The sequence below is a fragment of the Anser brachyrhynchus genome, assembly GCF_964034855.1.
Source record: "Anser brachyrhynchus genome assembly, chromosome: 1".
NCBI lineage: Eukaryota > Metazoa > Chordata > Aves > Anseriformes > Anatidae > Anser > Anser brachyrhynchus.
The window spans coordinates 195,690,398-195,716,621 of NC_137694.1; the positions used below are offsets into that span (position 1 = coordinate 195,690,398).

The 26,224-nt window shown below is 40.7% G+C and overlaps 1 protein-coding gene across 3 annotated transcripts in view; it reads right to left on the reverse strand.

Annotated features, from left to right (window-relative positions):
• Nucleotides 1–287: 287 nt before the first annotated feature.
• AASDHPPT (aminoadipate-semialdehyde dehydrogenase-phosphopantetheinyl transferase) overlaps nucleotides 288–26,224 on the reverse strand; it is a 35,555-nt gene continuing 9,618 nt past the window's right edge. Inside the window, exons 3-7 of one of the 3 annotated variants that reach the window (XM_080580836.1) lie at nucleotides 15,992–16,113; nucleotides 15,360–15,521; nucleotides 9,557–9,634; nucleotides 8,457–8,633; nucleotides 288–537 (exon numbers count right to left, since the gene is read on the reverse strand). In XM_080580836.1, coding sequence (XP_080436962.1) covers nucleotides 8,475–8,633; nucleotides 9,557–9,634; nucleotides 15,360–15,521; nucleotides 15,992–16,113 — 521 coding nt within the window. In that variant the 3' untranslated portion in view covers nucleotides 288–537; nucleotides 8,457–8,474. Of the gene's footprint in view, nucleotides 538–610; nucleotides 2,292–8,259; nucleotides 8,634–9,556; nucleotides 9,635–15,359; nucleotides 15,522–15,991; nucleotides 16,114–26,224 lie in introns of those variants that run through there. The other 2 variants (XM_080580837.1, XM_080580835.1) reach the window with 2 other exon arrangements.

A 26,224-nucleotide genomic window follows, 5' to 3' on the forward strand; every position in this document is an offset into this window, starting at 1 on the left:
AAATCTGCATTATTTACTGTTTACATCACTTATAAATCCAAAGTTGTTTTTTTTTTGGTGAGACTGAGGTCCTACTACAAGAACCTTTGTGTTCCACAACACATTTTCAAACAAAATTCTTCAGAAATTTCCTTACATGTATTAATAAGTGCCACTATGCAACAGTGGCCTCTTTTATTTGAAAATATGTATCTTCCTACATGCCTTTAATATCACATTATTTTTGCAATTTAGACCAAACGACTCTCTCTAATGTAGAATACAATAATGTTATGTTATAGTTTATGTCAAGAAACCAGGTTGCACTTTATTAAATTAAAATTGCAGGAAAAAAACAGGGAGTATCTTTGTCCTGGAAAAGACTTGAACACACCCAGTATTACAAGAATGCCACAGAATGGACAACTGGTCCAGACCTTCATTTTTTGGTTAATCTAAAAGATGTCTCTAGGAGCATGCAGTTTTGTGTTCCCATAAATTGTTTCAGAAATAACAAGAGTATTAGACAAGTGCTTCAGTAATCCCACACATCTGGATCTAAAAACCAGCAAGAGAAAAAAAAATAACTCAGAAATGTAGAGCCATAAATAGACAACACAAAATCAGAACACAACCATAAAATGCACTTTTTATTTCCATGAAGAAATTAAACTCCATCTTAGCAGAAACAGGAATTATACTTTGTATCTTGCTGTAAAAAAAAAAAACTGTAGGGACAGCACAAGAAGATACCACAACACATTACAAAAAATGTGTTAAAAAATAATTAAATGTTAGCTCTTTTGAGAGGAATTCAGAATAGATTTTCATACCAACATTTTTAATACAGTGTACAACAATCTAAAATATCTGTACATGGGAGGAACATACCCAGGACACTACCATGTCCAGTCACAGGTAGATTTAGGCAGCAGTTAAGGAAGAAAAGTCTAAATCACTGTTTTAGACTTAGTTGTATCAATTTTGCCCAAACACTGCTCCATCTTCTTTGCCAACTGTAGAGCTATGGTCATGTAAAGCTCCACAAAAGACAAGTTATGCTCACTTGAGGAACTACTTTTTCCTTCCAATCTTGCTTTTCTTTGCAGATCATGGTTTTATTGCAATGTCTTAGGTAAAGATGATTGTTTGAATGCAAATTGTTGCCTGTGCGTTTCCAGGAACCTATAAATTACAACCATATTTACACTACTTCTGCTGATATATCTAACATTTCTTGTTTGAGTAGGACCAGAGCAGCATTTGATTAACATCAGTGCAATTGATTCCATAATATAGTAACAAGATATGTTTTGCATAGGTTTACAGGCTTTGTGAACACCTGAGTGAATTCATATAATCCACTACTCAAAACTGCATATTTTCACATCAAATGGCACCAGTCTCTTGTCATGTAACTGCAAAATTGTCTTGAAAACAGTTTTGACACTTCAAGTTCCTAATCTACTCGCAAAACAAGGGAGGCTGAACCCTCGTCTCCGCTCGGAGCAGAGTGAGGAATCTCCCCCTAGTTCCTGAATTGCCCCTACACAACAGATAGGATGCTCTGGGGCTGAAAAAAGGAGAGGGTGTCAATAACAACAGCGGTAATGGGCAAGACCCAGGAAAGGGCAACTGCAAAAAGGTGGACCAGCAAACCATGTGTATAAAAACCAGTGCCACAAAAAAAGCACGGAGGGTGCTGGTAATTGGAGATTCCTCTCTGAGAGGCACTGAGGTGCCCATTTGCCGCCCAGACAATCTCTCAAGAGAGGTTTGCTGCCTGCCTGGGGCCCACAGTTGTGACATTGCAAGGAGGCTACTGAGCTTGGTCAAGCTGGAGGACTATCACCTGTTCTTGTTCTTTCACGTGGGGACACCTAAGCAGTTGCGCGCCATGGGGAATCATATGGCCTTAGAAACAAAGAATGTCCTGGGAACCCTCCAGCTTATTCTCAAAAAAAATACAGAAAAACTGTGCCCTCTGCACCTTGCAGCAAATGCTTGTATGGGCTACCATGAATGACCCCTCTGTTACGAATCAGACAGTTTACGATCCTGAAACATGGGACCAAATTGGGGTCAAACTTTGGGATTCTGCTACTAAAAACGACAAGGTTGTGGCTGGATTGCTCAGCCCCTGGCCAGCAATCTCTGAGGCCTTAAAGAGCCATGTGGGACCACAGTCAGAAACATGTGGTTTGCCAGATAGTGAGGAAGCTGCGGGCTTGTCCACTGATCCACCTGCTATGCCATCGGCCCACCCACTGCTACTGCCATTGCAGGCCTTTGTTGTTATGCCCCCTGATGACCTGGGTAATCACAAAAAGGAATGGAAAGTGGAGACTGTTACATGATTTGAGAAAAATGAAGTCATGGAAGATACGGGAGCAGTTCAACCAGGATTGCCATCTCCAACTATGCTCCCCCAGTCATGGATATTAATGTAATAGACATAAAGGCTTGTTTATTAAACATTTGCCAAAATTCAGAAAAGTTCGCTCTTTCAATTGATACCTTTTCTGCCTGTATTTTTGCATCTGTCCATGCAGGAGAAAAGACAAAGGATGTGTGTAAACATCTTCTGTCAGCTTTTGCGACATTAGGAGTCCCAAAAACGATTAAAACAGATAACGGGCCAGGATATGTGGCCCACACAACCCACTCCTTTTTTCAACAGTGGGGCATTCAACGTCTGAGGGGTATACCTCATTTTCCCCACAGGTCAAGCAATTATTGAACGGGCCCATGGTACCCTAAAAGCTATGCTTCTAAAACAAAAAAAGGGGGAGTAGGGGTGTGACCCCCCAGGAAAGGATAGGTAAAACATGCTATGTTCTTAATTTTTAAAATCGTGGACAGATGAAGGTCCTCCAATTCACAAACATTTTAATCATAATACCTTAAACTCAGTTAAAGAAAGGGCACAAATCATCGTAAAAAAAAAAAAAAAAAAAAAAGCACCAATCAATGGGAAGGGCCCTGCTCTCTAACAACTTGGGGCTGAGGTTATGCTTTTGTTTCAACAGGAGCTGGTCCTAGATGGGTGTCAGCATGATGGGTCCGTCTGTCCTTCTCATCATCTGCCTTAACATGATCACAGCACTCTCCTCCACGGTTTGGATTCCAGCTCAAACAAAAAACGTATGGAGCTCCAGGAGCTGGAGGGGCAGCCAGAGCCCCCCCGCTCGGCGGCACTCGGTGCCTGCCTCTCCCAGGGATGTGGTTACAAAGTTTGTTAAAGATAGGATTAGTATGTCTGGTAGTTTTTCTCTGTGTCTTAATTTGTGTTAATCGTGCTTTCTTTGTTAATGAAGAAGGGGGAGATGTGGGAGTATCGCCATGGGGGTCGACAAGCCCCGTGCTTGGTGATAACATCGGACTCCTGATGAGGAGGCCAGGAGGAATGTAAACCAGTTAGAAGGAACAAAGAAGGGTGATTCAGGAGCCGCCCTCCTGTCTCAAATTGCTTGTTCTCCAACCATTAAGACATGGAAGTTGCTAAATGTTTGCTGTTGCTGGGCGAAGTTGTTAACCAATGAGTAGCTCGTGTGAAAGCACCCCTTGCAGAGCCAATGGTATAAAGGAAGGGAGCCTGTCCTCAATAAGGTTGTTATTGATCCCTAAACGTACTCAGGTGTTCCTGTGATTGTTTTACCACAAATGGCACCTGAACAGGGACCAGCTAACAGAACAGGGACAAAAACAAAAAATGATGAACAGGGACGGGCTAACGGGACAGGGACACTGATTGCCTCACGAAGATAGGTTTTGCCGAACCCAGCGAGCTGAAAGAAGCATTGTGCTGAGAGAAGTGTACCCGCGCACACAATTACCTCTCACTGGCTGAAGGTAAGCAGTTGCGCACCATGGGGAATCATATGGCCTTAGAAACAAAGAATATCCTGGGAACTTTCCAGCTTATTCTCAAAAAAAAAACAGGGAAAAACTGTCCCCTCTGCAGCCTTGCAGCAAATGCTTGTATGGGCTACTATGAATGACCCCTCTATTATGAATCAGACAGTTTATGATCCCGAAACATGGGACCAAATTGGGGTCAAGCTTTGGGACTCTATTAAAAACAAGGTTGCTGCTGGATTGCTCAGCCGTTGGCCAGCGCCTGGCTGATCACTCGTTCCTGTTCTTTCACGCAGGGACAAGGAGACTCCAAAACATCAAAACGGACTTTATGTTCCTTGAAAAGATGCTGAAGGGATCAGGAGCACAAGTAGTGTTCTCAGTCCTCCCTGTTGGAGACTGGGACCCAAGGAGGAGGCGGCATACAGACCAGGTGAATGACTGGCTGCGTAGCTGGTGCCATGTTCAGGGTTTTGGGTTCTGTGATCTCAGGTGTGATTTTGAAAGACTGGACATGGTGACATATGATGGGGTGCACCTGATCAAGTGGTTGGTGATAACATCGGACTCCTGATGATGAAGCCATGAGGAAAGTAAACAAGTTAGAAGGAACAAAAAAGCGGTGATTCTCTGATGGCTCTGGTGAGGCCGCACCTCGAGTATTGTGTTCAGTTTTGGGCCCCTCACTAGAGAGAGGACATGGAGGTGCTAGAGCAAGTCCAGAGAAGGGCAACGAAGCTGGTGAGGGGTCTGGAGAACAAGTCTTACGAGGAGCGGCTGAGGGAGCTGGGGTTGTTTAGCCTGGAGAAGAGGAGGCTGTGTAGCTGGTGCCATGTTCAGGGTTTTGGGTTATGTGATCTCAGGTGTGATTTTGAAAGACTGGACATGGTAACATATGATGGAGTGCACCTGACCAAGTAGGACAAGAGCATTTTGGGCAGCAAGCTAGCCCGACTCATTAGCAGGGCTTTCACAGAATCACAGAATCATCTAGGTTGGAAGAGACCTCCAAGATCATCTAGCCCAACCTCTGTCCTAACACTAACAAGTCCTACACTAAACCATATGACTAAGGGCTACATCTAAACGTCATTTAAAGACCTCCAGGGATGGCGACTCAACCACCTCCCTGGGCAGTCCATTCCAATGCATAACAACCCTTTCAGTAAAGTTGTTCTTCCTAATATCCAACCTAAACCTCCCCTGGCACAACTTTAGCCCATTCCCCCTCGTCCTGTCACCAGGCACGTGGGAGAATAGACCAACCCCCACCTCTCTACAGCCTCCTTTAAGGTACCTATAGAGAGCGATGAGGTCTCCCCTGAGCCTCCTCTTCTCCAGGCTGGACAATCCCAGCTCCCTCAGCCGCTCCTCGTAAGACTTGTTCTCCAGACCCCTCACCAGCTTTGTTGCCCTTCTCTGAACTCGCTCGAGCACCTCCATGTCCTTCTTGTAGCGAGGGGCCCAAAACTGAACACAGTACTCGAGGTGCGGCCTCACCAGAGCCGAGTACAGGGGGACAATCACCTCCCGAGACCTGCTGGCCACACTGCTTCTTATGCAAGCCAGGATGCTCTTGGCCTTCTTGGCCACCTGGGCACACTGCTGGCTCATATTCAGCTGCCTATCAACCAGTACTCCCAGGTCCTTCCCAGCCAGGCAGCTTTCCAGCCACTCATCTCCCAGCCTGTAGCGCTGCTTGGGGTTGTGTCCCAGATGCAGGACCCGGCACTTGGCCTTGTTGAACTTCATACAGTTGACCTCAGCCCATCGGTCCAGCCTATCCAGATCCTCCTGCAGAGCCTTCCTGCCCTCGAGCAGATCGACACACGCACCTAACTTGGTGTCATCTGCAAACTTCCTGAGGGTGCACTGGATGCCCTCATCCAGATCATCGATAAAGATATTAAAGAGGGCCGGCCCCAGTACCGAGCCCTGGGGGACTCCACTAGTGACCGGCCTCCAACTGGATTTGGCTCCATTCACCACAACTCTTTGGGCCCGGCCATCCAGCCAGTTTTTAACCCAACGAAGCGTACGCCAGTCCAAGCCCCGAGCAGCCAGTTTCTTGAGGAGAATGTTGTGGGAAACGGTGTCAAAAGCCTTACTGAAGTCAAGGTAGATCACATCCACAGCCTTCCCCCCATCCACCAAGCGCGTCACTTGGTCATAGAAGGAGATCAGGTTCGTCAAGCAGGACCTGCCTTTCATAAACCCATGCTGACTGGGCCTGATCGCCTGGTTGCCCTGCAAGTGCCGCGTGATGACATTCAAGATAATCTGCTCCATGAGCTTCCCTGGCACTGAGGTCAAGCTAACAGGCCTATAGTTCCCCAGGTCTACCCTCCGGCCCTTCTTGTAGATGGGCGTCACGTTTGCTAGCCGCCAGTTGACTGGGACCTCCCCTGATAGCCAGGACTGCCGATAAATGATGGAAAGCAGCTTGGCCAGCTCCTCCGCCAGTTCTCTCAGTACCCTCGGGTGGATCCCATCCAGCCCCATCGACTTGCGTACATCCAAGTGCTGTAGCAGGTCGCCAACCATTTCCTCATGGATAGTGAGGGCCACATCCTGCTCCCCATCCCCTTCCACCAGCTCAGGGTACTGGGTATCCAGAGAACAACCGGTCTTGCCGCTAAAGACTGAGGCAAAGAAAGCATTAAGCACCTCAGCCTTTTCCTCATCTTTTGTAACTAAGTTTCCCCCCGCATCCAGTAAAGGATGGAGATTCTCCTTAGTCCTCCTTTTGGTGTTGATGTATTTGTAAAAACATTTTTTGTTATCTTTAATGGCAGTAGCCAGATTGAGCTCCAGATGAGCTTTGGCCTTTCTAATTTTGTCCCTGCACAGCCTCATAACATCCTTATAGTCCTCCTGAGTAGCCCGCCCTCTTTTCCAATCATTATAAACCCTCCTTTTTCTCGTAAGCTCGAGCCACAACTCTCTGCTCAGCCAGGCCGGTCTAGTTCTGCGTCGGCTCGTCTTTGGGCACGTGGGGACAGACCACTCCTGAGCCATTAAGATCTTCTTGAGGAGTGCCCAGCCTTCCTGGACTCCTTTGCCCTTCAGAACCTCCTCCCAAGGGACTCTGCCAACCAGTGTCCTGAACAGCTCAAAGTCAGCCCTCCGTAAGTCCAAGACAGCGGTTTTACTGGTCCCCTTCCTGACTTCGCCAAGAATAGAGAACTGAACCATTTCGTGGTCACTCTGCCCAAGACAGCTCTCTTTAAACTAGATTTGGAGGGGGAAGGGGTGTAACTGTATGTGACACGGTCCCACACAACATCATGATCTCTAAATTGGAAGGATATAAAGGGTGGACCATCTGGTGGACAAGAAATTGGCTCAATGGCCACACCCAGAGAGCAGTGGTGAATGGCTCTATGCCCTGGTGGAGGCCAGTGACGAGTGGTGTCCCTCAGGGGTCTGTCTTGGGACCAGTGCTGTTTAATATCTTTATTAGCAACATGGACAATGGGATCGAGTGCACCCTTGTCAAGTTTGCAGATGACACCAAGCTGAGTGGTGCAGTTGATACCAAAGAAGTAAGGGATGCCACTCAAAGGGATCTGGACAGTCTGCAGAAGTGGGCCCATGAGAACCTAATGAGGTTCAACAAGTCCAAGTGCAAGGTGCTGCACCTGAGACGAGGCAATCCCAGACATGAGTACAGGCTGGGAGAAGAACTCATGGAGAACAGCCCTGGAGAGAAAGACCTGGGGGTTCTCGTGGTCGAAAGGCTCAACATGAGCCAGCAGTGGGTGCTTGCAGCCTCAAAGGCCAACTGCATCCTGGGCTGCATCAACAAAGGAGTGGCCAGCAGGTGGAAGGTGGTGATTGTCCCCCTGTACTCTGCCCTTCTGAGGCCTGACCTGGAGTGCTGCATCCAGGCCTAGAGGCCCCAGCACAAGATGGATGTGGATCTGTTAGAACAGGTCCAGAGGAGGACTACAAAGATGATCAAAGGGCTGAAGCACCTCTCCTATGAAGAAAGGCTGAGAGAAGGGGGGATGTTCAGCCTGGAGAAGAGAAGGCTCCAGGGAGACTTTGCTGCGGCATTTCAATATATAAAGGGGTCTTACAAAAAGGATGGAGAGAGACTCTTTACTCAGGTAGATAATGATAGAACAAGGGGGAATGTTCTTAAACTAAAAGATGATAGATTTAGATTAGATATTAGGAAGAAATTCTTTTCTGTAAGGGTGGTGAGGCCCTGGAACAGGTTGCCCAGAGAAGCTGTGGATGCTCCATCTCTTGAAGTGTTCAGGGCCAGGCTGGATGGGGCTTTGAACCTCGTCTAGTGGGAGGTGTTCCTGCCCATGGCAGGGGATTGGAACTACGTGGTCTTTAAGGTCCCTTCCAACCCGAGCCACAGCATGGAGAAGCAAAGAAACATGTGATCAGCTTAGCCTTCACTCAGAATTCCTTCAGCAAGGAAACACGCATCTTTTTTAAAATATTGATAAAGAATGTCAATTTTGAAAAGGTGAATATCAGACTATTAAATAAGGAAATATTTTAAATAAAGAAAAACGCATTTCATTTATACATGTATACACATATTCCCACAACCTGAAGAACAGCATGAGAGCTTTGACAATTTCTTCCCTCCCCCTTACCGCCGCTTGTAAGCGTTCTTATCTTGAATGTGAACTCTGTTTCACTGGACTCTCCTGCTTAGAACAAAAGTTATCCCAATATGCAGAATCCTCAGGTGCGATTGGAATACCAGATGTGACTAAATCTTCAAAAGTCAATAATGTAAACTGCGGCTGATTAGGTTCCGTGGAACACACCTACATAAAACACAATTTTACATGAATTAGTGTATCTCAATTTTTCTTCCTGCAACCTTCCCTGTCCAGTTTAAACTGCATATTGTTACTGAATGAGAAAGTATTACAGTTAAGACCAATGTCACTGTCTCTAATTTAGGCTATACATTAACTAATAGAAACATGTAATAAGGCACACAGAAAAAGCAAGTTTTTCTTAGAGACTCAGGTCAGAAACCTGAGAGAACAAGGCACAGGGAGTCCTGCAAACACCACAGAATGAATGTTTAAATCCAGAAAAAGGAAAAACAAACTACTTCATTCTACAGCAGACATGATTATCTGAGATGATAGCATCAGGATTTATTCTAATAGAGGAATGCCTACTCCTATGCCTTTTAAAACCAGCAATCACTGGGGTTGTGCATGCACTCAGTCTCCTCCCAGAAACTCATGCTACTTAAGGACAAAAGCTGTAACAATCAACTCAAAATTCCTAGTGTTAAACCCAGATTAAGCTCAGATACTGGAGATAAGTGAGTCATGGTCTCACCATTAGTTTCATCACTTCAAGAAAATTTATATTTCAAAGAAAAAAAGGCTTGTTTTACTGTGCAGTCTGCTGTATGCTACCTGCATGTGTAATTCCAGCAAGGCAAATAGTACAGTTGCATGAATCTTACAGAGGCTGTAAGTGCCTCTTCTAAATAACATCTACACGCTATTTCTTTAAACAAAGTCCTTCCCAGCCCTTTTCTGAAATAGGCACAAGAGGAATAAAGGTAACAGTCCAGTGAACAACCTGGTTAACACTGTGGTTAAGGTAAGCTTTCTTTTCCTTGGACCTACACCTGAGACAATAGACTGTTAAATAAAGCATCAGGCTAAGCTTACGGTTCAAGTGATTAGTTACCAAGACCTGCAAACATTTCTTAATTTCTTACATCAGAATGTTGCTGTCCAAATCCCTCCTGCTTCCCAAGAGCTACTGCAACGTGATGATAGTCATCTAACCGGGTTTCCTAGTAGAGATGAAAAACAGCAATGTAGAAGCATTTCCTTTACTCTTGTTTCCATCAAAGACTATATGCACGGTCAGAATATGGTTCAGAACACCAAAGCATTATTTAAAATACTTTAAAATAATGACATTCAGAAAGCAATAGTCCTTCTTAGCAGGTTTGTTGGAGAGCTCAAGGACACAAATCCAGTTAGCCGGGCTGAACTAGTTACTATAGGTTAGCATCACCTCACCCCTTTATAGACTTATACATGCAGGTTTGTGACTTTAGTCTTCCTTTATCAGTCCATTCTAAGTCACAAGACATACAATCTATTTTAACCATCTGTTTTTGATGAGATGAACTGTGAATGTTCTCTAGAGGGTATTAGGAACAGCAACAACGTAAGCATAAACTTAAATGAATGACTCTCACTCTTGGCTTCAGGCATCATATAAGACCACAATGACAATTTCTGACACGACAGTCTGAGCACTGCTCTGTGTTAACGCAAATCAATTTTCCACAAAAAAAAAATATATTTTTAAACATAATAGCTATATTTTATAATAGTATATATATAATCTAATGATTTTGTTTAAAAGTCCTCCTCCTCCTCAGAAAGACTAACAATTCATCCTAAACAATTTATTTCAGAAGAATCTGCTTTTATATATTATAATTTCTGAATAATGTTTATTCTATGGTCAAGTCATAACTGTTGGCTTTTTTTTTTTAAATGAAGGAAAAAATGTTTCCTTTGCTTCTGTATCCAAAACTTTTCATGTCGTTTCTGCACAACCTTTCTAAAATGGAAATCAAGAATAGAAGAATTCTTGAAGGCAAGAATTTTACCTAGAAAAATGAACAATTTAGGTGTCACCATTAATCTGAATATCAGCTACTAGTCTGGTTGCTCTCTGGGGGTGTATGACTGAACCATTTCCACTTCCTCAGGAAATACTCCAACGCACTATGTTATATGAAGAAAGCATCACGATGTCCTCCCATTCTTCTGGCAGATTGTTGTTTGCTTTTTTTTTTTTATTATTTTATCGAAGCAAAATGTCTTCTAAAATAATGCTGTCAGTCTGCCTCAAGCTTCCTACAGCTCATCTGCTATATAGCATTTTCAAAGATTTCAACTGCAAGGATACAATTTCTGTGATTCCCCAGTAGCCTTGTATATAGAACAGGTGCCAAGATGCTCAGCTCAGATCTACGCAGCCCAGCTCACCCAAGACAGCAGCTGCTCTACTCATGTGTAGTAGCACAACTCTAAGGCTGGGGGACTTTACTGGCAAAGATGTGGGTGTCTTGGCAGATACGTGCTGGTGTGGGAGTACAAGTGTGTTTTTACTTTAATCACTTCAGCACCTGAGTTGCGTGTATTTGATTGATTTAGCAGCAAACTTTGTCTCTGTCACTCATTTAAAACCAAAATATCAAGCTCATGTTGCTTAGTCTTTCTGCAAAGTGCTACTAAGAAAATGATAGATTACTTTAACTTTGTACCAGGAGAAATATTTGATGCCCATAGGAAATGCCAACAAACCTGCAGCGTAAACTGTATTTCTCATAATTGCAAAAGCTATAGTTGTACTTGCTATGAAGTATTTTAGTAAGTTTTCTACTCCCTTAATATGTCACAAGACTGAAAATGAGCCAAGGATAAAAATGCTACCTCATCATCCGTACACATAACACATTCCTGCAACTTATTCAAAAAGCAACAAAAAATTGCCTATCAGATGTTTTATCAAGTGTTGGCAAACAATTTATATAGCTCCAGGATGGCAATGTGCTGTGCTTGTCTACATGGAAAAATCACCACATCCAGTTTTTATCACTTTAATCACTCCCCACCTTTTTTTCTCAATTTTTGCCTGTCCCAGAGGTTGAAGACTGATGAGACTGTGCACACAGCACAGCACATAGTGGCCTACATCTGCAGCTAAAAGTCTGGGAACAACTGTGTTACAGCTTTAAGCTAAATGCACAGAAACCTGCATTTATAGAGTGAATATTTGTATTAGTTATTGTTTGTGCAACTATAAATGTATATAATGTAAAGTCTCTTACATATTGTCAACAAAATCATTTTCTGTCAGCTCAAAGCATCGTTTAACAGGAGGTGACTCTTTAGGTAAGGGGGACCATTCTCCTGCAGACCCCACCCAATGCAGGAGGCTCCTTGTCATTTACTTCACATGTCCTCAGTACATTCGAGACCACAAAACAGTTCCCAGCATCTTATAACAAAACGTAACAAACTAGGCCCTTCACTGCTTTGGAGAAATGTAAGCCCAGAACAAACACAGAAGGGAAGGAGATCTTTCCTGACTCCTGCTAACAGCAGCAAAACCCTTACGTTATGGAGATAATGCAGCAGAGAGACCAAAAAAACCAACCAGCTTCCATATTCATATCCATACACCATCTTACAAATGAAATTCAACTTCTTGCACAGAAATAGAAGATTAACCGAAAGAGTAGCATAGGAAACAAAAAGGACAGTACAGGAACTCCCCTGAGGCACAGGATTTGTTTTGTTAAGATACATTTGTTTTGTCTGTGAAACAGAAAACATAACTTGTTTTTCTCTGAACCAAACTTACTTGAATTGTTCCAGCTAAAGGCACAACGAGAATTATAATTACCTCACTTCAAAGGCTTAACAGAACGATGTGTCTGGGATTCAAATCAGTCTGGGCTCACTCAACAGAACAGCTTATGAGGAAACTGTACCTCCAACCAGCAGAATTGATCGCTGTGTAAATCTGGTTGGATCAGCTAGTCTTGGGAACAAAAATTTTCATTCCTATTTATTCCTGACAATACAACAGAACGAACTTCTCTCACTGAGGGTGAAAGACTCCGTTACTGCTGCATGCCAACAACAATTACCAAATATGCTTCTAATTGACCCAGGTAATTCCAGTTTGAAATCCATGTTCTGGAAGTGTTTGCATATAGACAAGCCAAACAAATATTTGCTGTGAAAAAATGTGAACAATGATTTGTGCAGCAGCAGTGATGTCAGGTGATTCTCAAATGCTGACTGAAGATAAGGACAAACGGGAGCTTCCTGTACGAATTGCCTGTATGAAAACTGGGATGGGAATCTAGTTTGCTCCCTATTTAAAATTCTTTAATAGAGGCTCCAGTAAATGCTATCCAACCATCATTCCTGAGTAACAAAATTGTGACTAAAAAGTCACAAATCCACTTAAGTTTTTGCATATCAGTAGTGTTTTTTTTCCATAGAACAAGTCTGCTACAAATATATATTGTAGACATATTTCTCTTTAAACTATAAAAATTACCAAAATTTTTATCGACCCACTTCCTTCACTTTTATTAATATTAACTAGTACTTCATTCTGAAAGATTATTTTCTTCAGAAGTACTAACTGGAGCATAAAGAACTATTCAATATAATAATATTAAAAATAAAAAAAAAAATCAAGAGTAATGACTCCATGCTAAATTAAAAACCTCACACAAATACTAAATTGCTCTTCACTTGACTACTGTATTTTTAATTGTTACTAAACAAATTATTCTTTTTTAAAAGGAGCAAAGCATACACTGCTTATATGAACAAATCATACTTAACACAGATAGCAGACATATCTTAAAATTTAATGTTTCTGAATGATGTTCTACTTTACTCTTTGTCCTATTACCTCCAGTAGAGTTGAAGGTAATCCCATCCCCTTGGATGACTCCCCCATATTTCTCAAAATTAGTGTTTTCTGGTAACAAGTTATTTCAATAGTTTGGTTCAAGGCCAAATAATCAAATAAAAATAAGAATTGTGTAAGTAACAAAATGGACACACGATTTTTTCTTCTCCTGAGTGTTTTTTAAATGTAAAGTGATGCCTAATTTTAGGCTGGGATAGGTAACTGAAAAAGTGATTTTTTTTTTCCAATTTCATTTTAATAAATGCTGATATTTAAAAGAAATTATACCCAACAGAGCTAATATTTTAAATTAAACTTGATAATAAATCTTTTCTTTGAGATACTACAATCTGCCTAGTTATAAGGCTGTGCTCTTGGGAAGTAGGAGGTGAACATGGGAGATGAGACATTCCTCAGACAAAAATTAAATTAAGCTTCTAGAAGTAATTATCGACTAATAAAGGGAAAAAAAAGCATTTAAGTAATACAGGGAGTTATTTGCATTATCAACTTCAAGCTATTTTAGTCAATCAACAACCAGCATGCCACTGAAGACCAAAATTTGGAGATTCATACGTCAGTCAAAAGAGATAGATGCTTCTTTGACAATGATACAGTTAGCATTAAGACAGACAACAGTCCTATTATAAGGCATGTCACAATCTTTTCTAAGATTTTTTTTTTGCCAGTCTGTAATTCCCACTGGTGGATTTCGTGACGTGCTCAGTTCCTAGAGAGCATGGCAATATTAGTATGAGAACTGATTTAGCATGGGTAGACTTTTAAAGTAATAGAAATCCAAATGTAACTAGAAATGCTGAAAGAAATTAACTGTGAAGGTCATCTTATGCCACAAGTTAAATGTTACTGATATGTTTATTTATTTTTTTACTATCATAAATGTACTTTGTATACTACATAAAACCAGTACATACCAGAAAACTTATTTTGACAAGGTCTACTGGGACAGTTGTGTCCAACAATGTACACATTTTCAAAATGTAAACGTTTCCAAGTGTACTGGAAGCTGAGTACTCAAATGAAAAGCATGCTTGACTATTTTGTGAAATAGAATTGCAAAGTCAGTAGGCAGTCAGCTATATGCCTGCTGCACAAACTTAGAGCAGACAGAGATAAGGACAACCTGGAGCAAGATGCCCTTTATAAAAAACTTTAAAATCACAATGTCTTTTGCAATTCTTCCGTTCAGTGCTAGACAAAGAGCACTCTGGGGTGCTCTTTTTTTTTTTTTTTTTTTTTTGTAACTTGGATTCTTACTACAATTAAATAATGTAAGATCACAGTACCTATCGGTTCTTTCTCTTCCCACCCATCAAACCACACTAGATGCCATTGGTCGTTTTCATGGATGTTTTACTAGCAAGTCTCAGTAACTTTCAAGAAAGAAAAAACAAGCAAGCAAAATGACAACCAAACAAAATCCTGCACTCAAGATAGAAGACTGAGCCCAAATTAATGTTTCAAATAAAGGCTTTTTTTTTTTTTTTTGCATCTATGAATTCCCACACACAACAGCCAGCCAGCACACCTTAACTCCAAACCCACAAAACCCCATTGTTTATTGTCTATACAAGCAGGTAGAGAAAGACATATACACCAAACAAAGAGCTGAAGACACATTCTCCATTTCAAGCATTTAACGTAAATGCTAACTAATGGAGTCAATTGCTAGCCTCATTCTCAACTAACTGAGGAAGAACTTCAAAATTTTAGACACTATTCAGAAGTCAGGCCTGAATATACACTTTACTGCACTTCCTGTGTGCTCTAGGATGTTCCCTAGAGTGCCAGAAAGGTACTCAAGGAACAGAAAAAATAAAAAGCTATTATAATGAATATACTCTCCGGGGTGCTTCTGTGATCAGAAATATTTTTAGATGCTGCTGATTTATATCCTTTACTTTAATTTGTATCTTTGCAATGTGGTTATACAAAATAAAGGTGTGAAGCTGCAATTAAGACATCAAATGTGCAATTTGATTAAGGCATTGAGACTGGGTATTATTATTAAAAAGAAATTAGTTTGAAGATCTTACCTCAAAAGTCCACTCTTCTTCTTTATCTCCATCCAGCAACATTTGTGTCTCCTTATACACCTTCCCTATTTCCAGTTGCAATGGAGACACATTAAATTCAATTCTTTGCAAGTTAAAGCCAATTCCAACTCCAATAGCCTTTAAAAAGCTTTCTTTTAGGGCCTATAACATAAAATGTTGTTTTCAGAATACGGACTGTTCATACTGGCTGTTGTCAATCAAACTTCTCTGTAAACACTATTTTGGAGCAGACAATGTAGGCCATGTATATTTAAGGCTTAAATCACTGTAAATGTGAGGGTAGACTGACACAGTTACCAAGAAAAAAAAGTTATCAGCCTTGTTATTACCTAAGTTATTGCGTAACAATGAACAGGCAACTAGAATTACTAAATGGCACATATAGATAAGAAGCCTTTACTTTGTTCTCTGTGTGTTTAAAACTAGTCATAAATCCTAGAAATGTCATCTATAGTAGTGTTCTTACAAGTTATTCTGACATTATAAAAGATAACCTCCATATGATTATGTACCTACAAAAGTATACAATTTTATCATAATGAAAATAATAACAAAAGAAGAATTTGCAGGTTATAGTATTGCAGTCTTTAAATAGAGAAGAAATACATTACCCAGTGCCGATGAAACATATCCAGCTGCATCCATTCATTATTCATAGACTTGATTACACCCCACTCTGTCTCAGTAAACTGTCGCTTCATGATATGAAAGAAATTTGGAATTGAGCTGCTACCTGTAAGTTAGAAAAAATATTTACAGAAATGTTAACAGAACAATAGTAGTAAGTAAATAAATCACCTCATGTTATTGCTCTTAAAAAAAAAAAGCAGGCACATTCATAAGAAAACAAGAACCAATTCTGCTCTACAATCTGAATTTACTCTGTATAGCCTCAAAGCAGTGAGCAGCTGTTGGTGACAGTTCAGGACATAGCATTAAAAGGCACATTCCAGTGGCAGAATTACTACATAAAAATGTGATATGAGAGTCAAACGTATTCTGTATTTTCAGCATTCTCTGAAAAAGACAGTATTTGACCAGTGCTGACTTCATATAAAAATATATATTCAACATTCTACAAAACAAGCATATACAATCTTCAATATTTGACAGCTTGGTCTAGTAACACTTTATAAAACAGCATGCTTTTTGTCAAAATTCATCAAGCTATTCTGCCTCCTGTCCTTTGACGGTGGGAATATGAAAGAAACACTTTTTAAAGCACATGTGGAAATACAATCTCCCAAATTTATCACAGGGACAAAATAAAAAAAAAAAAAAGGAAAAAGCCTCAAATCCTTCAATTAAATTTAAGTATCCCACAAAAATAAGCACAGCTGTGTACTGTTGCCACAGCTTTTCAGGGACTACACCACTTTTCCCCACTAGTTGGGATTTACTTCACAAGAGACACTACAGATTGTGTGGTTATATTGATCAATGGCATCTCTACAATGCACTGGAAGCTATGGACCTCATTACACACTTGACTAATCACCTAAAACCCGCATCATTAATCAGTATTCCATACAATCTGTCCAACATGGCTTACAGCTGGTTAAACAGACAATGGCACAAAGCAATCTGTTTTCTTTAGTTGGGATAATCAAAATCTGGATAGAGACAATTACACATATTGAGACAATTTTTTTTGTAGGTAATACGATATTCATGTTAAAGAGAAAAAAACAGATGTATTTAATGGAAAACAATCTCACCTCCCTCACTGCAAGGCCACTCTTAATCCTTGATAGATCATGGTGACAGGGAAAAGTATCTGAAGACTGGAAGAAAAAAAAAGTCACTCCTACCATCAAAAATGGCAAGAAGAAAGACTCAGGGAACTACAGGCTGGTCAGCCTCACCTCAATCCCTGGAAAAGTGATGGAGCAGCTAATCCTGGAAACCATTTCCAGGCACATGAAGGAGAAGAAAATCATCCGAAATCAGCATGAATTCATCAAAGGGCAGTCATGGCTGACCAACTTGCTAAGTTTCTGCAATGAAATCACCAACCTGATGGATGAGGGGGAAGCAGGGGATATTGTCTTCCTAGACTTCAGTAAGGACTCTGTCCCCCGTAAGATTCTCACAGAGAAGCTGTCAAAGCTGCTGGGTGAGCAGTGAGGTGGATCAAAAACTGGCTGAATGGTCTAATCCAAAGGTGCAAAGTCTAGTTGGAGGCCAATAACAAAAGGAGTACCCCATGGTCAATATTGGGCCCAGCCCTGTTTAACATCTTCATTAACAATTCGGATGATGCAGGTAGAGTGTACCCTCAGTAAATCTGCAGGTGACATGAAACCAGGGGGAATGGTAGATGCACCAGAGGGCCATGCTGCCATCCACAGGGACCCTCACAGGGTGGAGAGGTGGGCTGACAAGATCTCATGAAGGTCAACACGGAGAAGTGCAGAGTCCTGCCCCTGGGGAGGAACAACCTCAGGCACCAGGACCTGGTGCGGGCCACCCACCTGGAAAGCAGCTCTGCAGAGAAGGACCTGGGAGTCCTGGTGGACACCAAGCTGAACATGAGCTAGCAATGTGCTCTTGCCACAAGAAAGGCTACTGCTGTCCTGGGCTTCAATAGATCAAGTGTTGTCAGCAGATCAAGGGAGGCAATCCCTCCCATCTACTCAGCACTGGTGAGGCCATACATGGAGTGCTGGGTCCAGTTATGGCCCCCCCAGTACAAGGGACACATGGAACAACTGGAGAGAGTCAAACAAAAAGCCACAAAGATGATCAAAGGGACTGGAGCACCTTTCCTATGAGGAAGGGCTGTGAGAGCTGAGTCTCTTCCCCCTGGAGAAGAAAAGGCTTGGAGATGGGGGTGGAGATCTCATCAAAGTCTACAACAGACTGAAGGGAGGGTACACAAAGGACAGAGCCTGGCTCTTTTCAGTGGTGCCCAGTGCTAGAGCAAGAGGCAATGGGCACAAACTGGAACACAGGAGGTTTGGTCTAAACATCAGGGAACACTTTTTTGTGTGTGCGTGTGTCGGTGAGAGAGCCCTGGCACAGGCTGCCCAGAGAGGCTGTGGGGTCTCCTCTTTGGAGATCTTCAAAAGCTGCCTGGACGTGGTCCTGGGCAGCCTGCTCTGGGTGTCCCTGCTTGGGCAGGGGTGCGACCAGGTGCCTCCAGAGGTCCCTTCCTACCTCAGCCAGTCTGTGATTCTCCCAAACACTACACTACTTTTGAAAACTTATCACTAAATTATCGCTTAATGAAGACAAAGATGCTAACCCTAGTTCTGTCAATGATTCTGTGAGTGATGAGGGGCAAGTAACTTCCCTTCTTTGTATCAGTGTTCCCCTTTATGTTCATAAAGGCATTAAACCTCCTCTATAAAACAGTCATCTTCTACAAGCATCTAAGAGCTATATAAAAAAAAGATATTGGCTGCAGTAATAACTTGATCTGGCAGAATTAGTGTCACACTAAAGCAGAGATGCAGGTTTTCTGACAATTTCCTTTCCATGTCATACTTCAAAATGAAACCTGACATACTGTATATATCATGCAATACATGACAGTGACATTTTAGAGATGCCCTTAATTTCCTTTATAGACTACAGTGGAAATAAAAAACATCTTAACTCAGAAATTATGTTGCCAGTTGCAGTAGTCAGCTAATGGAATGATCCAGAACAATCTCAGGACAGAACTAACTTTCCTTTCAGGAGAAAAAGATGATACTAAAAAAGAAAAGCAACCACAATGCCAAGCACTTCTTGATGGATGACCAAGGCACAGGAAACATCCATCTGCTTAGACACTCCAACTTCCCTGAAACAATGAAAAATAACAACAAAAAATCTTCAACTTGGAGAAAGGCCTTTCATCTTGCTGAGTTTAAATGGCCTATTTTTTATGATCAAATGACTGTATTAAAACACGCTCCAAACTCTTTTTTTTCCTTCCTTTTCTTCTCTTGGGTATTTAAGGGGAGGGCAGTGGTGCATCTGCTTCTTCAGGTAACTCAGATTTTGAAACTTTCAGGAATTTCCTGGTATACCTTCCTCCTCAGAGTCCCGTTACTTTCAGACAGTTCTCTTCTTGCGTTCAATAACCCAGGGCCATTCACACCACCAGAGAAGACTTTCAGCACCTTGAGTCCTTCTGCCCTACAGGCTGTACCACACGACATGAATGCACTTCGTACTTACTAAACTGTTTAGTATACCAAGTGTATAGCACACTCACGCAGTACTGCCTTTTCTCTCCTTATTCCTTTTTTTTTGTCCTAAGTTTCTTCACCTGTTCAACTCCTGGATGCTCATGTTCAAATTCACAGTGAGCTGCACGCTCTGAAAAGCTCAGGCTCTGCTTTCTCCTGAACTGCCCTCCCCTCCAGTTTCCTTCTTAATAAAGTGTAGTCATTTTGCTCTGAGGAATGGATCAGATTATAGGAGCCAGGGCTATTATTCTCAAGAAATTGCTAGCAGTGCTACAGCCTGCCTAGACTGTTTCCCCCTATCTGTTTGAGTATCAGAGAGGCAGATTCACGGAACTATAGAAAAAACTTAGGTTGGAAAGGACCTCTGGAGACCATCTGGTCCGACCTTCTTTTGAAAACAGGGCTTTATATTACCCAGAGCCCTGTCAAGCAGGGCAGACGTTTCCCTGCAGCCCATGGAGGGGACTATGATGGACCAGGTTGCTCTCCTGCTGTCCATGCAAGACCACATCAGAGCAGATACACGCAGCGCAGCCTATGGAGGGGACTTCTGTCTTTCTCAGCACCCTACTTTTGTCTTTCTCAGCACCTTACTGTATTTCTAACTGGCAATAAATTAAATTAATCTTCCCCACATCAAGTCTGTTTTGTTCATGCTAGTAACTGATGAGTGGTCTCCGTGCCCTGACCTCAACCCACGAGCATTTTCCATCTTATTTTTCCCCCATCCCATTGACGTGGGGGAGTGGGAGAGCAACTGGGCAGATACCTGGCAGCCAGCTAAGGCAAACCCACCACACCACATCTCTCACGACCTGGGAGTTGAGGGAGGAAAAGAGCTAGAAGCAAACTTCAATACTTATCTAAGAGCAAATTCTAGGAAAACTTTCTTTAAAATAAAGATCTATGAACTGGAAAATGATGAAACATATGACCTGACAATAAATTTGAAAACCAGATTCTCTGAAGGAACAAATGGTTTTGCTGTAGCGCACACACAAAACACAAATACTTCCAGGACTATTTTTTGTCTTTACGGATTAAATGAAAAACGGTAAGGCTAGACTCTCATTGGGAAATATGTAACCATACCCCTATTTCTTATTTAGCTCTCAGTAGTAAATAAAAAGGATTCCTGTAGGACATGCCTATGTAGTTTGTAGAAAATTGCACATCTGATCTGCCTGTGCTTCTTAACATCCATACACTAACGAGCTCCCGAGCAGAAGCCACACAGCTGGGTTCACACAGTACTGAGTCCTTTGTAACATAACCCAGCACTGCTTTCCCAGTGATCAGGGTTATCAAAACAAAACCACCACAACAAAACACACTTACATGTTGAGAGGAAACATTAGCTGGGAATGCAACTATGTGGAAAAACTTCACTAAAAACAGCATTTTAAATGCTCCTTCTTGCAATGCATACCTAGAGCTACTGAAGAATCAGAATTTAGATTCTGATTCCAATGCATCCAACACAGTTAAGCTAATCTTGTCCATCTCAGTGGACAGTCAGATTTTTTTTCCCCTGTAACACACAATGTGTGCACTTTGGAAAAAAAATATTGATGTACATAAATCACCTATTTAAATTGGTTGGCATCAGGAAACTGTACAATATTCATCTGATTGGTTTGGCCATCTAACTAGGTGGAGGATCATCACAGAATAACCTAATTTTTGTGATTTTAGGAATAGGTAAGACAGGTAAGACATTGGCATACAAGATTTGAAAAATAAGAAAAATAAGTGTAGTTGGAAGCAGGGAAAACTGGTAAGCTAATTCAATGGATGGTTTTGATTAATGAGAAAAGATCCTTATACCCATCAACTATTAAAACTCTGAAAGAACAGACAATAACCTTTTGCTGGTTTTCTCTAAGAGAAGAAAAGTAACTGTGGCAGGAATAGATCTGTGAAAATGCTGGAGAAAAGGTTTCAAGAAATGAAAGAAATCAGAAGAACCTGATTTAGATTCTAAGGGGAAATGAGAGAATGCATTTCAGGAGACAAAAAGCTGAGCCAGTGACACAGAAGGTAATAACATGGCAAGGAGATTCAAATCAAACTTGCCTGGGTCAAGAGGAATGACAAAAAAAAGTTTAAATGTAAGAGTTTTCTTGCTTTGAAATGTATTATATTGATTACTATGAGTGTTCTGTCAAAAATCTAACACTATTCCTTTCCATAATTACCCTTTATTAATACCTTAAAAAAAGATTTTTTAGTATTGAACCCCAACCATAAAAATGTTGAGTCCTTTTATTTCCCAAAATGCATGCATCTGTTCAGTCAACCAAATAACTTCATTATAAATCTTATGAAAATCTAAGTTAACAGCAGATTTTGCATGTGATAATTCTTAGCAATGTAAAGTTTCCAAATATATCCAATAATTTGTATAGACACTTTATCACCTATGCCACTTCATTTACAAGCTTGTATTTAATACACTTTGGAACACCTACTTTGCTTATTTTTATAAGAAATTGTGAAATATTTTAATTTGCTTTTCAATAGTAGAGCAGATTGATACTTCCCCTGCTTATTTGAAAATATATTTTCATTTGTAGACGTTTTCATAATTGATTCCTTTTCCTTCCTTTTATTCAAACTGCTGCAAATCATTCTTTTTGCAGTTGTTCATTAACAGAAATCCCAAAAACATTTCTCCAGTCTACTGCAAACTCCACATGTAAATATTGAAGGTATTTGTTTTTATATTAGATCATCTTACTGAAAAACGAAGAGATTCAACAAGGAATCTCTAATAAAGTTAACCAAAACATACTGTAGCTTCTTTTTATAATATCCAATTAACTGACAACAATTTGTACAAGTATCTAATTGTCTAACAAATACAAATATGTATGATTATTTGCATTAGAAAAAACTGACCGGACGGTCTAGCTGCTCAACATCCCAACTTTAAAAATACTTTCTCCCTCCAATATGTAGAGTTCTGCCTCCTCCCCAAAACACTCATTAACTTTCTCCTTACGGAAGAGTAGCCAATATAGGAAAGGCTCTTCATCCACCAAATCTCTGACCAGTTCCTTCAGCTGGTGTCTAAATTCGTTTGATATTCACAAGAGAATCTAGAGGTTTTATCCTTGAGACCAAGGCATATTTCATTTCTACTGACACTTAAGCCTCACACTCGTATATACAACATAACACAGGTTTGAAGGCAGAGTTCACAGAATAAATTAAATGTAAAATTTAGTGAAACTAAATTTAGTGAAGCTGTGAAGGCAGTTGATTTCTTACCTGTATATATATATATATATATAATATACATATATATATATATAGCTTTATCTCCTTCTAATAAACTTTAAAGCACATTAGATCCTTACAAGTACAGTCTCAGTGATCTTTCAAAAACTGTCTTCTATATATTAAAATAGACTAAATCAAAAGTTCCTTGATTACATTAAAAATATAAGATACTCTGGCAATTTCAGGAAGAGTGAGGAGAAGAAAGGAGTGAGTGACACTGGAAGAATCCAGTATCAAATCTGGAAAACAAACATCTTATATGCAGGCAAGCATGCACAAGCACGCGTGCATGCTCCCCCCCAACAAGCCACTTGCATTGAAATATATTTAATAGCATCTACTCCACTTAAATGACAACTATTTTTTTTTCTGAAGACTAAGCCAAAAATCTGCCTTGCATATAATCCCTTAAAAACAAACAAGCAAAAAGCCCTACAATCCTAACTGCCTTGAACTGCATGAAAGGAACAGATCACTGATCAAGAACTAATATCTAATCAATACATACAAGTTCACTTTCAGATGGCAAATGGGCCTAGCCTAGCTAGCAAAATGAGCAACCGACGTATCAACCGATCAGTGTGCTTAGTACAGTGAAATACAGGCTAGCTATAAATCCTGCAAGCTAATGAACTGTATAGGATGAGCACATACTGAGGTTCTTGGGCTGACAATCCTTCTGGTGCAGGGCACCACACATTTGATTGTATTTTACCACCTCTAGAGGAAACCAAAGTAGATTGATACAGAGAAAACATTTCTTCTGCAACAGATGACCAAGTCCTAGTTGTTTATTAATGTAAACTAACCCTTATACAGATGTTTAGCAACTGACAACATAGGACAAATAATTATCTAAATAAATGACTTAGAAGAACCAGATAGGAAATTAACAGAGCATGTTTTTTAAATCTATTAGCTCACACAGCTTTAGTGTGAATTGGAAATTGAATTTGCATTCTGTGACCTCTCTACTTCCTGCCATTATCCTGAAATTCTCCCAGTGGTACATATGTTGAACATCTATTCTTGTTTTTCAGTCACTGATGATATTGTATCTTTGCATGACTCAGAAGAGCAGCATTAAGTCATAAAATTTGAGGTTGCTTCTGTTGAATCACTGACTCTTTCCCAGACTACAAAAATGGAAAGGCCATTAAAAATCTGCCATAATTAGTGTATATTATTTTTCTCTGCAGTTAGGATCATTAAGTCCTTGTAATATTAGCAAAACTGCTAAGGTTTCAATTGCAGTAGTCCTTGGGCCCAGCAGTGATCAATCTTTAAGCAAGCTGCCCTGACAGTCAACAAAAGAAAATAAGGACACGTAATTGATTAGGTAGCTCTACCTCCAAAAGTGAACTGGAGAAACAGCAATTTTGACACAAGTGTGGCCCTGACAAAAAACTGAAAAAAATCACAAATTATTACCTAGATACAACTTCACATCTTTTTTTTTTTTCATATCTCATCAGACAGCTTGTTTATGGTCTGCACAAGGTATATGCCGTCTGGTTTTAACTTCTTTCTAAGTAGAAAAAATAAAAATATTTAAAATACACTGGGTATTATCAAATAGAATGATTCAGAAACTGTGAATTCTTTGAATAAAATGTACTTAGAACTACAAAGCAAAAACAACTAAGATAATGAGCAATAAAAAGAAATAAGAAACCCTTTCTTAACTTGTCTGCATTACTGCTTGTACCTTTTTCTTGTTTAAACTCTTTCCAAGATCTTGCATGACCACATCTAGCAGAGCTCAAGGTAGCCGCAGTATTCCAGCAAAAAGGTAAATTAGCCCCAAGAAAATGACATTTTAATCATTTTTCCATTATAGAAGGTATCAAACAGTTAAAGCAATTATCTCATTTTGTTCAACAGCAGGAACTCTGCTTCCTTTCAACACTCATGAGGTTATGATGCATCATGCTACAATTAAACACAAAAACCCAAAATCTAAATAACCCCCCAAATGGACTTTCTTTTATAAAGGCATTATGGTTGTGAGTTGTGAGAACAAAACTAAATATGCAAATCAGCCAACCAAAAAGTCAAATGCACTCAGATCTCTTTAAGGGTGACAGACATTTAGGAACATAACGTGTCAACAGAGCCAGGCTTTCTGTCACTCTGCAAAACAACAAAAACCTCAATATGTGGCTAGCACAATGGCAGCCACGTATAAAATCCTGTTTTCCTAACAATCTATAGCCTCGCACTACCAAACCTTGCGATTGCAGAGGTCAGGACACTGCACAGAAGCCTGTCCCAGAATACAAATCTCAAAGCCAGATGGAATAAACATTCCGTGACGTCCACAATCAACAGTATATAAACATTTTTCACAATTAGAACATCCCCACTTCTGTGTATATATTCTCCCTTCTCCCCCCTTCAAAATGAGTGAGTATTATGGCTTTAAATTTGGGAATCAATCTCTCCTATACATCAGTGAGAGTAACCATGTAAGAATATGCATTGAAAACAAAACAAACAAAAAAAAACCAACAAAAGACTTTAAAAGCCAACTGTTAGGCTTTCCAAGAGACTGTCTGGCCTACTCAACAGCTAAAAACCATCATGTTTTGTTTGGTCTTCCCACAGAGAAGAAACAGCAGTCAGCTGTCCTTCAGCATCCTTCCCCGTCAACACACAAATCAACACACGCACAGGTCCAAACCAGCCACTGCTGCAGCTGGCTTTTATCAAGCCAACAGGCTATAAAAAAGATGCAAGAGGAAGATGCAATTGCAATGCAGCAAGAGCAGAGCATGTCCCACAACTGAAAAAAAAAAAAGAACTTCAATGACCCATACACCTCCACCAGTGTACTCTTTATGGCTGGGATAGAGTTAATTTTCTTTATAGCAGCTGGCAGGGTGCTATGGTTTGGATTTGTGATGAAAGCAGTGCTGATAACACAGCAGTGTTTTAGTTGATGCTGAGCAATACTTACACGGAGTCAGTGTCTTTGTTTCTTATGCTGTCCCACCAGTGATTAGGCTAGAGGTGCACAAGAAGCTGGGAGAGGGCACAGCCACAACAGCTGATCCAAACTGACCAAAGGGATATTGGCTCAGCAATAAAAGCTGAAGAAAAGCAGAAGAAAGGCAGCAATGTTTTCATCTATGATGTTTGTTTTCTTATGTAACCACTGTGTGTGATGGAACCCTGCTTTCCTGGAAATGGCTGAACATTTACCTGCCAGTGGGAAGTAGGGAATTAATTCCTTGCTTTGCTTCTATGCACAGCTTTGTTTACCTGTCTTTATCTCAACCCACAAGTTCTCTCACTTTTGCCCTTCCAGTTCTCTTCTCTGGGGAGGGGGGATGCTCAAGTGGCAGCGTGGGGAGCGCTCACCTGCCTACCAGGATA